A 15,196-nucleotide genomic window follows, 5' to 3' on the forward strand; every position below is an offset into this window, starting at 1 on the left:
AACATCTCTGCTATTTGTTACGGTTTTTGGAGCCAGCAGTATTTTTTAAAGAATCTATGTGCTGTATACCTAGTGTAAAGCTGGAGTGTTGTGTTATCTTCCTCTAGGTCGACTCATGTGGTTGCCAGCTAAGAGTGGCAATTTTTCAAAGCTCAGATTCACCAGCAAATAGCCCATAAATTCAAACATACTTACGCATCAAAAGTAAACTGTTGACAACAGAGTTTGGTGGCTGTAGTGCCATTCCATGTTGACAAGTTTTCAAGTTTGTGTGGGGTTGTGTGGCGTAACAGAAGGGTGTTCGGCTCAGAAGATTCTGTGTTCGAATCCCGCCATGTCACCGATCTTGTGCCAATATGGGAAAGGCACTTAACACGAATTGTCTCACTTAACTCAGGTGAAAATGAGTGCTGGTAGCTTTGGTTAAATGAGTGCTTGTTATGTAGCTTTGGTTAAGGGACGTCCCTTGGATAAGACATTAGACTGTTAGTTTCCAACTGTTATGTCGGGAAAGATATTGCGTGCAACAGGAAAAATGCTAATGCAATGTTGACCAAACATCCAACTACAATCGTGAAAATCAGGGATTTGCGTAGTCGCAGTACGTTCTGCCGACGTGCTGCCCACCCACCCAATAACAAAAAATTTCTCTGCCACACTCCTCACTCCCTCAACAGAACTTGAATGCCAAGTAGTTATCATTAGGGCATTAGCACCCAATAAGAACCAAGGTTAGCACAAATTGCACACGCACAACCCTGTAGATTAATCGTATAGAATGCACCCGGCTACACGGACTACTCTGATTATGTCACAACTCACACGGAGACCAAATGAACACAGATGTAACTGACATTTGCAGTGTGTCAGGAAGGAGGAACTTCGCTATTACTAAATACCACGGCTTGACCTGTCCCTGGGAAGGCGCTACGCCGGAAATGTCAGCCAACGCCATTAGGCCGGACCAATCGTGTTTAACCGACCAACGTCTGCTCAAAAATGCAAGACACAACAGGAGTGTTTCTATTTTTTTAACGACGTGGAATGTTTAATTTTCTGAATACGCAATTTTGGAAAATTAAGGCACACCAACTTGGTTGGTTCTCTGATTTTCTCACAAAAAATAGACAAAGCCACAGGCCTAGGCAGCCTATGATATAGTATGATAGCCCTGAATGCTATCATAGGAGCCATGAAGTCAACATACTATAGACCAGTTTGGTTTATAATTTCAAACAATTAATCTTCATCAAAGCACTGCACTGTTACATGATTGTAACAACTAGGAAGACAAGGACTCTAAATCCTCAATGTGTCCAAAATATGAGCATTTGGAGTTGATCCAGAACTTGAATTCTTTTTTGCAAATCATCAAAAAATGATGCGAGCTAATCCAAGAACAATTGTAGTGGCCTTATGATATCTTTTCATGACTTTCTTTACAATGTTTTTCCCATCTTCACTCTATTTTTCTGGTATGGAAAGGGAACAGTATTTAATAAGAATATCGTGACAGATTAGAATGTCATATAAGATGAATGAACAGCCCTACTCTTGCCACTGCCATTAATATAGCTCACTAGCTGTCACCATGGACAGATTCAGGTACAATACCGCATTTCTGTGCACGAACTGGTGAAACTTTACACTGATGTGGGCCATAAAAATTACTATTTATAGGTAGGGTTAATCTAATTTTAGGCTAAACATATGTAATCAATTGGTTCACAGATTTCCCTGCTTCATTTCTTCTGGTCTGCCAAAAAATGTAAGTACTAGTATTCAGGTTTCAAAATGCTCATATTTTGGCCTCAATTTTGGCCCGACAGTTGTTACAGTTTTTCCATATAACAATGCAGTTTGATCAAAACTTCCAAAGCACATGTAATTGTTTATATTAATAAATCATCTTGGTATGTTGACGTCATGGCTCCTATCGTAAATTTGGTGGCTATATTATAGGATGCATAGGCCTGTTTTTATTATTTTTCTCCCTGTCGCTTCATTTTTTTTCTGAAAAAATCTTTGAACCAAGAAATCAAAATTGGCGTGGCCTATGGATAACATTTACCATTAGGTCCTAAATCTGGGTTGAGAGTGAGAAATGAAACCTACACTAAGCAAAGAAGGTCTTGCAGTGAACACATTACAACATACGTCTTTATGTGCTCATTTTTTCCCGATGTGAATGTTGACAGCACGTGTTCCTAACTGTAAATTGAAATCAATTCGAAAGCGAGCCTTAACATCCCCTCAGATTCAAGAAAAATGTTTCCTTATCTCCAAGAATTGACAGCAAGACATCCTTCTTAGTTAAGTTCTTAGCCAGTCATCCGTTAAGTCATTAGGCAATAATGAGGATGTGGCTTCTTTTCTCGCGGCTTGTTAAATATTACAGACAGACATTCCGATACATCATGTCGTATGACTGTTCCCTCCAGGACTGCCTGGAAGTTAATGTGTTGTAATCTGAAGATGAAGAACGTTACACCAACCCCAAGTGCGTCGTTCTGCGGCTAATGAGAAAGCCCTCTTCGAAATTAAGACATTTATCTAATTCTTCAGGGAGAACTTTGATGTCTTTGCTTTTTTGTGCGATTTCTGTGCAGTCTCTCAAAAAGATGTCATGACAAATGCATGCATGATGTGTTGAGATCTAATCTGTTCTTTTTGCCGTGGTGTCCCACAGGAGACTGGCTCTCTCAAGTAATTATATATTTCCGCGGAAAAGCGTGACACCTTTCACATTGACGAATGAACACAGCGCCTACCTCCCACCCTATCTCACTCCACGAGCCGCTTTCTTGCGAAAAACCATCCATGTGAAACGTTTAGCTAGAGCTGGGAGCAATTTTCATATAACCTTCCCGCTTGACGAATGTGCGTCGCCTCCAGTTTGGTGCATTTTGCGCCAATTTTGATCAGACCGAATCGCGCAGGTGCTTTATCTGCTACGGCACACTCTTCCACTCTTTCCTCCAACCATGGATTAGCTTTCCCAACTTCTGGAGAGTATCGTTTGTTATCTTGAAGGTGACGAATGGATCTTCCCGGCGCCCTAATATTTTCTCTCTCTTAACGGCCCCGGTTTACCCGAGCTCTCGTCTGGCAGAATGAAGCAGTATCAAGTTGTCAGGTGTGATGAATCAGTGGTACCACACCCCTACGCTGCACACAACCGTGCAAGCTTCGCAAGCTGTTTACCCCACGCATACACAACTCTTTTTCTTAGGAGACGCCAATTTGATTTGTTGGTTCTCGGATTTTTTTCATTGAAAAATTGTTAAGTTTCAAGGCAGGAAAAATAAAAATATACAAATTTAAAAAAATAAAAACAGGCTGAGGCATCCTATGATAGTCCTGAATACTACAATAGGAGCCACGAAGTTAACATACTAGGTTTATTCCAGTCTGGTTTATAATTCAAACAATGAGTTTTGAACTTTTAATCAAAGCACTGCATGGATAGATGGGGAAAAGCTATCCTCAACTATTGGCAACTTGAATTGATTCAGAACCAGAATGATCCTTTTTTTTTGCAAACCAGAAAAAAAATTAAGCGGCCAAATCTGAGACCCAATTGATTAAATTGTTGTGGCCTTAGCCCAGGTTCATGCACATGTGGGGCCCAGAAAGTTTAAACATGAACATTCTTGGCATCTTGCTAGGACTGGACTTCAGACAATTTTACAACATGTATTTACCTAAAAGGGAAACGGGCGGTTTTCTGACTGCAAACCTCAAGAGAGTCATGTACCATCCTGGACAGATGATCCGAGATCAAAGAAACCCTCTGATTCTGTCTGCCTTTTGTGTCAATTTTATGCTGTAAACATCATGAAAATAGACTTTATCCTGCAATGTTTTAGGTTTCGATTCTGTTTGATGATGTAATCGTTGGAAAATAACCTATAGTTCTACTTCAACAGTGTCCTTTTTTTTACTTCAGAATCTGTAAGTTGTCATCCCAACAAGTCATGTCTGTTAGTAGAACCGGCAGTTTTCACAGATCACCAGAAGCGTGTCTTCAGTGCACGAGTCTACTCGCTGCCACGTCTCTGACGGCGCAGGGAGCCAAATCCGGAAACCGATGGAATCAGACCTGGTGCCCAGACGTCGTACATTCACGCTGACAAACCCTTTTCCTCACAAGCATGCGAGAATCAATACAGCATCGCACACATGTCAACAGTGATCCACACACTCTTGAGAGTTTCCTCTGCAACCCTTGTGTCAACGCATCTGTCAGCATTAAGCTTTCCATCTGGCATAAGGCAGTGACAGTACAAGACACCACATAAAAAAAACAGTCAGGTTGACTAACGTTCAAACGATCCGGCTTTGGCAGTTTCTTTTCATTCAATGCCAGCCGTTGTCGGCTACAATGTTTCACTTTGGATTCAAAAGGAGAAATATTCTTATGTAACACAAGATGTGAAAGGGCTTTAGCTTGGGATGGCTTTCGGAGTAGGTAACTGTCAAATGCAGGAAAGTCTTTATATTGTGAGTTTGTTTATTGTACAAAAACATGTATCAGTTACCAAGCAGTTCAGAGTTCTTGTTTATCACTTAAAGTAAGTTAAACATGGGCATCCAAGGATCCGTGTTGGGCACTGATTTGACTTTAGAGTACATCTTTTTTCTCAGAAATTCTTATAAGACTTTTCTTCTTTTTTTCACAGATGTACCTTTATCCATATCAATCCATCAGACTCTGTAATCATTCTTTACCCATCTCTATCCATCCATCCATCCATCCATCCATCCATCCATATATCCATCCATCCATCCATCCATCCATCGATTCAAACATTCTATTACACAATTTCAACTCATTTTCAAACAATTGCTTCTGTTTTTGAACAATTGGTGACATTGCTGAAGTCCTTCTCCCCTGACTCTAGACTCACCTGAAGTAGACAAACGCTATGGTGAGCATCAGTACTGTGGTACACACAGTCACACTGATCACCAGCGTGATGTGGTGTATGCTGGGGTCGTAGTACGCATTCGGTGGAAGACCTGTGGCAAAAAAAAACAACACCGATAGCAGTGTTAGAAATACATTTTTTTAGTGTTCTGTAATTTGCAGAATGTCAAAATTTTGTTTCCAAGGGCACAAGACCAGTGGCATGGCAGGATTCGAACTTGGGATCCCGTGCATGAATTACGTGCCCTGGTTGTATTGCTTCCGTCTGTAACAGTTCATTCTTACCTGGCGTGTCATTGGCAGAGGGCGGGAGGGTTGCGTTGAGCTGCAGGTTGCACATGTCTGTGTCCATGCAGCACTGGATGGCCCGCGGTATGCTGTGGACCTGGGCCTTACACTGTAACAGTATACCCTCTGGTCCGATACAGCCGTGTGAAACGATCTGTCCACCGGCCAAATCAGACTCCACCTGAACAACAGGGAAATAGAAACATCGTCAGAATGTAAGAAGAAAATGGAGAGGACTAGAAAAGCGTGGACTGCTTTCAGTTGAAGAATAAAACTCACAACACTATAATACATTTTCATACAAAAATGGGAGTATCTGTGTAAGTTTGCATTCTTAGGCCATATTAATTTAATTTGTATTAGGTGAGGAAATGATGTGTACCTGCATGAAGCAGCGTCCATTTGGCTTGGTGATACAGGTGCCGTTCTCCTGGTTCTCTGGACAGTGTTTGGAGCAGTAACACTTTATACTCCGTCCTTCTGTGGTGGTCATCGTCTCTTCAGCTGCTGTAGGAACAAAAAGAATAAATATCATCAACAACCATCCACTGCTTTTCTAGTAATGTTGTACACAAACAAAAATATACAAAATTCTCTGCAGCAATGCATGACAGGATAACCATTTTCAAACTTTAACTTTTTTTCTATATTATATCTGCTACCCACCTACCAAATATCATTAAGATCCATTCACAGCTTGTTAAGTTATGCTGAACACTTATAATCAACAAATGCATAAAACCCCACTGCAGTTCCACTGGAAAAAGCCAGGTGGACCATTTCCGCAACAGCTACCCACACATCAAATATCAAAAAGATCCATCCACAATTACTCAAGTGACAGCATCGACCTACATATAGACACACACCAAAGACAAATTTTACTCTACGATTTGCATTTAAAATTTTTTGAAAACCAAGGGAAGTCTGCAGTCTGATTTATGGATTTCCATACAAACAGACGTAAATAGAATGTTGGAAAATGTATGAAAGCTACCGGGTCGTAAAGATTTCTCCACCTGTGACATATGTTAAGTGGTGCCATAAAAATGCCAGGTACTCCATATACTGGCAACAGCACCTAGCTTGTTTTACGATGGGCAATAAAACGTTTCATTTGTGGCTCCTGGCAAAAAGCTGACAGATACAAAGCTGAACTTCCCCCTCCGCTCACATACATGCTATAAAACACCATAAAGGGATGCCGGTATCTCTAGTGATTACGGGGATTACAGATAGGTGTGAAAAGAAATAGGTGTCATAAAAATGACATAAAATTAGAGTTTAACAGCCTTCAGATTTTTCACTTGAGACCAGTCATATTTTATGTACATCAACATACATGCTACGTAACTTTTAAATACTGGACTACACAGTATATGAAGATTGTGACCCTTTCCTTTTTTTTGCTCAAGTGGTTATCGAAAGAGTCTTAGCTTTCTAAACATTTGAATCACATTGTGTAAAAACTATATACTGGGCAGGTCTTTGAAAAGAATGTGTAAAATATTCATACACAGTCTTCGAAATTGAAAGCATATCTATATGTTAAAAGATACACTTCAACAAAAAGCCTCGATCGATCATTTAAACGTCTACTTCGTCCACAGTTGTAGGCAGTTAGGTGTCAGTTACTGTCAAACCCTGTTAGTAGGCTTAAAATATTAACAACTGTACTTTCAGTGATATAGACTTTGTAAATACTAAATGGGTTCATGTCATTTATATGCTACACAGTCGATACGTGATGTGTCAATCCAGCAATCTAGAGACTCTTGCAAAGTCGTTTTTCCTGTCCCTTTTTTTCAGACCATTTTTAATTCTATTCAATACTAGCTTGCAATAGGTAGCTACGCCTTCCTTCCAGATGGTACAATTAGCAATATTAACTTTTTTGAATGACTTGAAATCTAGTGAATTCTAACATTGACAACCATGTTGATTGATAAGACATGTTAAAAGCTTTGGATTTGGGTTGAAATTTTGGGTTCTGGTATGTATGTGATCACGTCTACATTTAGCCAATTCAAGGGTTCTTTATAAAAATGTATAATTTCAACTCTTTATGGTTAAAAATACATGTAGGAAAGTGATCTCGACGCAGTTTTAGCTCACAGAAGACAGATGCTATGTACAGTATTTACAAGCTCACTGTACCAGGGAAATTCCCCTAGTTCTTTTTGGCAAGTACAATGAAGAGTGGACCACAGCTTGCACCCCTTCTAGTAGCATGCATGTCGGTTGAGCAACAACAGCAGGGATTGGAACTCCCAACCTCTTGGTCCAATGGCAGGGCCGCTAACCACTGGACTATGCATGCTACAGTTAGTACAAAAATCTTTCACTGCCACAAAATATTGACTTTTACATTGTGACCTTTGATTTTTCATTATCATGATTGCAATCTTTCTTGAAAACAAACTTTAATTGCCATCAATTTTCCCTCCGCAGCTTTGTCACAATAACTATAACTGCAAAGGAAATAAGTCACGCAGCTAGCAGACATTTAGAACAACTATTACAACCTCAAGGGATGCTTTTCCACAATTACCAGAAATGATTATGATCTGTTAATGCCTGTAAACACCTTCAAGCCTGACTTTTCAGCGTAAAACTGCGTGCCCATCTGTCGTTTCGCAATCATGAAAATAACCCGACTGTCGGCTCGAGATAAGAGCGGGTGACGATTCGGGGCTTAAAATGACTTTGCGGGAACGTGTCGGACGCAACTCACAGCACGCCGCCACGAAAACGACGATATCACCTAGCAACAAGCGTGCCATTTCCCCAATCAGGCTTCCCCACACCGCATGTGGGCAGTTGTGGGATTAGGTACGATTAACAGTTATTATGATGGAGCATTAGGAACCTAAGACCTTAATGTCAAGATTACAGCTATTATCGTAGGTCGGTGCGACAATACTGGCATTAAGAGGGGATAAGGGCCAAGATACCAGGCATACATGTACTAAACGTAGACGATAAAGGAAATCTCTACATCCACATTATGATCACAAGTGGTCGTTTAAAAGGTAATCATGTTAGAAAACACTAGAGATGACTGGGTTTTAAAAGGACAATGTCGCAAACTTCTTTTAAGTGCATTTTTTTTAACGTTATTTTCTAAAAGTTTCTGAGAAGCATTATTTTAGCATGTACTTATCTATAACTGGGTACTTCATGTTGAAATTCCCTATCTGTCTGGTTTATGAGAATGGTGTTGCTTTCATGATATTGAGTACTGGTACCTTCAACTGTTTATACACAAAAGTGGCTAAGACAGTATGGGCAAAGTTTGTAACTTTTTTCAACAATTGCCAATGTGAATATATACTTTAAGATTCTTTATCGACTTGACAAAAGTATATATGTATATAACTATGAACAGAGTATATTCAGTAGCAACATTAAAGGTTTAACAATTCTCTAAAATGCAGTCTCTAAAATATAAACATTCTTTACTGTATTTCCCTATTTGCACAATGTATCTCCTCTTAAAACGTACTACACTCTACTACACGAGACCTTCAAATAACCTATAAAAAATTGCCCCCTCTCCGAATTAAGTTCAAAATTCTAATAATCTTGGAAGATTATGAAGAATTGCCGGTGTTGGGAAAAATCTCTCCTCCAGCGAAATGTGCAATCATCATTTATCAGATGGCACGGTAATATTAACCCAAACCCCAGAGGGTCAGGGGGGGCCATAAAACTTCCAGCAGAGAGCCTCTAGGGTAGTCTGGTTATAAAACATTAGTATGGCGCTGTAGGGGTAGGGGGGTGGGCATCGATCAGGGTACACGGTCCAATGTTTTAAAGCTGCGATGTGTAAGATTTGGGCGATACAAAAAGCCAACTGTCTGATCATTTCTTTACAAAGTAGGTTGAATCAGTCCTACTCCATTACAAATAATTGCCATATTTTAGGAACTGGAGGTGCCAAAAGTTGATGCCTTACAAGTGAAACACTGCTGTCAGCCATGTTTGTTCACATTCTGGTAGTTTGTGGTGGCACCATAAACTGGATGTGCCTCGTGAGGGCTGTTTTAGCGCCAACCATAAATGTCAGAAATGTGAGATAATCGCACAAATATACAATCACACCAATATTTCTTTGAATAAAATATTTCAATTGTTGGTGTAGCAGACAGCAGTGCTTGCAATATTGAAAATCACATCAGATGTCTCATATGACTTCGATGGTTTTTACCTACTCAGGAAAATTGACTTTTTTTTAAACAAAAGCACCTTTTTGACACTTTTTAGAAGTTCCTTAGAAATAGAAAAGTACAGCAAGGGAACTGTTACCAAACGGCATCATTGGTGAGTTAAACTTATAAATACCATTGCCCTTAAATTCTGTATTTACTGTTTCCTAATGTTCATTACAGTACTTTTTGCTTGGTTCACATCAAGCAAATCTTTTCTAAATCTGCGACATATTGAAGTTCTGTCCCTGTAATTTTAAGTAAAGCTTCTGAGATCTAGTGGCCCATGGAATAATGTCTCCCTCCCATAGCAATAAAAGCAATATTCATTTGTCACTTGTGATCTTTCATAAAATAAAGTCTCTTGGGTCAGAAGCCTGGTGATCGGGTAGAGCAGCCCTCAAACAGTCAGGCGTAGGAGGGACCAAATAGATGTCCACCCCCCGGCGTCGACACATTTTCATCAATTGCCGGATCATTTCTATCAGATTTGCCCAGATTTTAAGGACCCTACCTACATCGGGGGTGAATAATTCAAGTTGGGAAATATCTGCCGATCTGGCGATGAAATTCATCCCGGAGAAAATTACCGTCGGCCTGAATGCTTACCGCGCAATTTCGGGACAATCTTTGAGTAGCGCAGTTTCTGTACTTTTCGTAACATGAATCTACCACAAAACACTGAAACAGGGGCAATGCTTGAAATATTTTTACTGCATAACTGTACTAGTGCAAGTAACATTGAAAATTTCAGTACCTGCACTGGACAAGTTTTACCTGCACCACTCAGATTTGAGAAGTTAATGGATCATACTAAAAACTTTTCAGAATCGACTGACGTAATGTTTTAACACTTAATAGATGGTAACATACAGTGCAGCAAATAAAAAACAACACACGCCTACATCATTTCGTACATAGAATCAGTGCATGGTCCAGTACAGGTTAGACATCAGAAATACCTGCACAGCTCCAATTTCACCTACACTAGGGAGCATATTACCCAGTATTTTGAACCCTGGTCAGGTTTTTGTCCATACGGACAGTTCTGCCATACACACAGCCATTATAAATAATTCAATCTCTTGATCCCACACACAACATCACTAATGACACCATGACAGGCAACACACGAGAGAGAGGGTACCCCTACAACACTCTTTACCAATCCCCTCAACATTTCTCTCAAAAATAATCAAACTTACGCCTCAAGAAAACATCGAATGACCGCCAAGAAATCTGCAACACCGAGGGGGGCAAAAAATTTCCCCAAGGTCCATTTTGCGGAACTGCGCCATTTGATTTTACGACGCGCAGTCCGCGATTACGGAACAAGGGCACTACCTCGGGTCTCGCTTACCCAAAAATCATGGCCGACGCGTTACGAGGGGAAATCTGGTTTTGGATGTTGGCGTTATCTCTGTTTAACACTCAGTCAGAAGTGACACAGAGTAACAGCGTTTTTGACCCGGAGCCCGTGAGACAATGGTGGGGCGAAGAGTTTGGCATCGTGTGCGTCCAGGCTAGTCAATAATTCAGAATGCTGCTACGCGCTGTGTCTGCTCCCCCACTGGGCCTGCCACAATTCTACTCAATTACTCTCCTGGATCCCACATAATGCCCCAGTATAGGAATTTCTGACAACTTCCCTGGGTTAGCTTTGTGAAGAACGACAACACAATTTCCAACAACGTCAAGAAATTTTCTATATCATCATCAGGGCCCGAAGTTCCTTTTTGGGAATGGGTGCACTTACACGCCCAGTCTAAAAAATTTGGATGCACAAAAACATTTTTGGGTGCACCATATAAAGTAGTGTTAAAGATTTTATTATTTTTCTGACACTTAGATGTCAAGAATATATATGCTAGTATACCGATAGAAAAAAATGCGTGAACAGCTTTTTACGTTTTAGCACATCATCCAATACCTTGAGTGATTTTTTCTCAAGAGTGAAACATTTCTTCTACAAAATCAACTACAAAGTTGTTTCAGAAGATTATCTAGCAGATAATTTATGCGACCGTAGCCCTTCCAGAAAGATCTCCTGCAGTTTAAAGCAGCTGTTGACTGCAAGCTTGCTGATTCCTCTAATGTGATATCTTATCAGATTCAGAACATCAACTCTAAGTAAAACACCTTCGCAAAGTAGATAGACTATGACAACTCACACCCTGAATACATGAAAGATACCATTAGCAACTACATGTACATTCAGGTATGTCTGATACGTGTGTAACAGAAATGTTAAACATAACTATTGGCTGACACAACACTATATCAGTATATGCATGAAAACATACATCCATGGACAAAGAAAGTCGTCTAACCACTGAAGTTGTTACGCATTACGAAGTCTGTTCCTGAGCTTACCCCTATGCCGTCCCCTTCCCCAGTGCCTTGGACGCAGGTGGAATCGGAAACGGGCGTTACAGCACGCAGCGATCAACAGAACGACAGCCAGCTGCAAGGCAGCGGCGCAGAACGATTGGCTGCCCATACTCGCTTCTACACCTACACACCAGCTCCAGCTAACTCTGCCTCACACATGCTTCTCTCCTAGTCCTTTTTACCCTGCTCTCTCTCACTCATCCTTACCTACGTAGACGCCTACTTCATTACCATATGCTTCCTGCGTGCCCATTGGCTTGTGGTTGCTATAGCAATGTAAAAATACCATGCACGGGGAATGATACATGATATGACAGCTGATGCCAGGCAGTTTGAAATTACCTCCTCGAAGCACATCACGTTTATTGCTATATGAGGATGGTTTGGGGTTGGGTCATCTGTGTCTATGAGATGAAGAGAGTTGGGTCTGTCTGGAAGGATAGGTGATGGGTGGTAGTATATAAAGTGAACTGTGCTTGGCTATTGTCTTATCCCTTCTGGTATCACTCCAGACCACTTTGTATGTTGGAAAGCTTAAGTGGATGACGGATGAATGATCCCTTGTGCTCCTATTTCCATTGATTTTTTTGTCCCGGTCGTTTTTCTTCCTGCCTGCCCGCGGTATCAGACAATGTTGAGGGGGCACGGGAGGGTCAGGGACGAACAGCGGACATTCGTACCTGTCCGGTCCAATCTCAGCGCTGTGTCAACACCGTACTAATCGCAACCGTCAAATACGACGTGCCGCGTACGATAGCAGAAAACAAATGCAAACCTAACGTCGTCTATCTATCTGTTATTCAACTGTTATACACAGAAATAGAATGACTAACGCTGACATCTTATTGGTTGTTTTACTGTCATGGTGACCTTGTAATTCAGAGGGGAGGTGTAAGAAGGTTGGAACAGCCATATTCTACAGGGGGAGGAGTTCATTAGAGAGAATACCTGGCTTTGGTGGTGCAGTAAGCTAATCAAATCAGGGGTGCAAAATAAAATCAAATTACATTTCTTAGCATTATCATAACTTTTGACGATAATGGATACACAAGATATTCAGCTTGAAGGTAATTAACAAACAACAAAGCTTCTGTCTTTTGGAACTGAACTACTGAAAATCCTCAGCTCCATATCCTTTTTTTCGATGTTTATTCCGGGGGCTATGTTTATTCGGGGGGGTATGTTTATTCGGCAGATGAGAGTACTACATTGCTAATATTACGACAGTCTAAACTGACACGGCATATCCTCTGGGACTTGGTACATGTTCCAGCATGTTTAATACGTCAAATCTTTACGTCCGATCGGGTCCTATAACCAGGGTTATGTGGGTTTCCCTACAGGAAGTAGTAATGTTTACGTCGGGTTAATGCGTTTTGCTGAGGGTCGGCCCGTAAAACAGTACACTGCCTCTCAACAAAGCATGACTTCGCACCGAATTCTGCGCAATAACGCCCGATAACATGATTAGTCGCCGTGCCGCGTGAGCTACGGCCACAATTCTGTCGCGCAGGTGGGATGTACGCTGTTGTTATGGTGGAACGTGGAATTTACGGCTGCGAAAGAGCAGCAACTCTTAGTAAAGCCACACCTGAGCCATGGATGAAGGCGGGAAGCTGCAGCTAATAAAGCTGATCCCGTGTCACCATCCCGGTAAATTCTTGCCGCGAATCGGGATTAAGTTGGGCTGTACGCTACAGGCACATTTTAAGCCACCGCTGATCCACCAAACAGTGCTAAGCCTGGATTAAACATCACTTCCCATCTAACCACAGAGGAAGGAACTTCCAAGTAGATAACACGTAAATTATTCAAGTGCAGTGTTCTAGAAAGCCTGAATTTTTTTCAACATCTCAATTTCGTTTCAATGCCCAGGCGATAATTTATAGAGGGTCGGGGTACATGCTCAAAGAAAAATTTTGAAATCTTGACCCTCTGGAACACTGTCAATTATCCTGCGAGGAAAAATTTCGCTGGTTGACTTAACTTTCAATGTCTTTCCACACCGACTTTTGTCTGTCAAAGATGACGGATTGGACAAAATTTTGTCCACCTCGAATGTCAAAAATGCTGTCAAATGACAAAAAGATGGCTGCTGGAACAGTATTTTAGGAAGACCTTTACAGAGAAAACCTTCTGTCTACACAAATTCCATCACACCTGCAACACTTTTAACAATAGGCTGGGGTTTACAGGTGGGTTGACGGGAGCATAACACCATGTAATCCAACAGTCATGGAACAGCAACTTTGTTCTGAGGCACTTTGTGCTCACTGAAACCTTTTTTTTCTGTCCAACAAAGCATGAAAGTAGGGGCTTTACACCTATTCTGATGGTGAATATTTATCAACAAACTTTTCCCACTTTCCGCTCTAAATTTCATTTGAATGCTGTTTTGTTCAAATTTTAATTAAAGAGAATTTGCGAAGAAAAGTTGTTCACAATAGCTAGATACTGTTATTAGTATTACATGACCAAGTTGCCAAGCTGTGGTAACATCGTAACGCAGCATCCTGTTTAGCCCTGACCCCTACAACTAAAACTAGATAAATCAACCTGATATACAGATCCTTAGTTTACACCAATGTTTTAACTAGAAACAAACTGCAGACTTTTAAAAACCAACCATCACAGGTGTAAAAACAAGAGAGATTTCATCATGTATACTTCAACCTCTCTCTCTCAATGGAAACATACCCCCTAGTCATGACCTCTCTCCCATGAACTTGAACACAATAGCTCGTCAGCCTTCAGAACGAAGGCTGGTGAACTTGGGTCGACCTTTACAATCCGTTGATTCTTCAGTTATCTGATTTTGGGAGGATGTAACAGCTTGTCATGTGAGATCCATCTAGTCAGGAGTTTTCATCACAGAACGGTGGCGTTATAACTCACACAAGTCCAAAGATAGTAAAGATAACACAGTACAAGGGTTCTGTGATGTTTTCTTTCTATTCGTAGTTGTTGAAAGTTGAACATCTCATGTGAAAACAGGGCTCAAAATACTGAGTGCATGTGCACCTTAGTGCAGGTAAACTTGAAGCTGTGCAGGTATTTCCTTATGTCTACCTGCACCTAACCTGTACTGGGCCATGTACTGGGTGTAGACCTATGCATGTGGGTTTGACTGTTATCGCCTATAAGTATAGAAGAAATAATGCCAATGGTTTTTGAACAGTTTTTAGTATGATCAATACTTATATTGAGTGGTGTAGGCAAAATATGTCTGGTACAGGTAATTTTCAATGTTATCTGCAGCAGTGCAGGCATGCAGAAAGAAGTATTTCAAGCCCTGAAAAATGGGCTAATAATGTCCCTCACGAGTCCAAGTTACTTTCCTGATAACAAAGATGATGAAGTAGCAAATGTACCCTTTCCT

At 40.8% G+C, this 15,196-nt stretch overlaps 1 protein-coding gene across 1 annotated transcript in view; it reads right to left on the reverse strand.

Annotated features, from left to right (window-relative positions):
* LOC109466679 (bone morphogenetic protein receptor type-1B-like) overlaps positions 1–15,196 on the reverse strand; it is a 41,668-nt gene that overhangs the window by 13,157 nt on the left and 13,315 nt on the right. The window contains exons 2-4 of the mRNA XM_019764420.1: positions 5,601–5,725; positions 5,216–5,399; positions 4,911–5,022 (exon numbers count right to left, since the gene is read on the reverse strand). Of these exons, the coding sequence (XP_019619979.1) occupies positions 4,911–5,022; positions 5,216–5,399; positions 5,601–5,725 (421 nt within the window). The remainder of the gene's footprint in view (positions 1–4,910; positions 5,023–5,215; positions 5,400–5,600; positions 5,726–15,196) is intronic.

The sequence above is a fragment of the Branchiostoma belcheri genome, unplaced genomic scaffold (genome assembly GCF_001625305.1).
Source record: "Branchiostoma belcheri isolate BF01 breed outbred unplaced genomic scaffold, Haploidv18h27 scaffold17, whole genome shotgun sequence".
NCBI classification, from domain to species: Eukaryota; Metazoa; Chordata; class Leptocardii; order Amphioxiformes; family Branchiostomatidae; genus Branchiostoma; species Branchiostoma belcheri.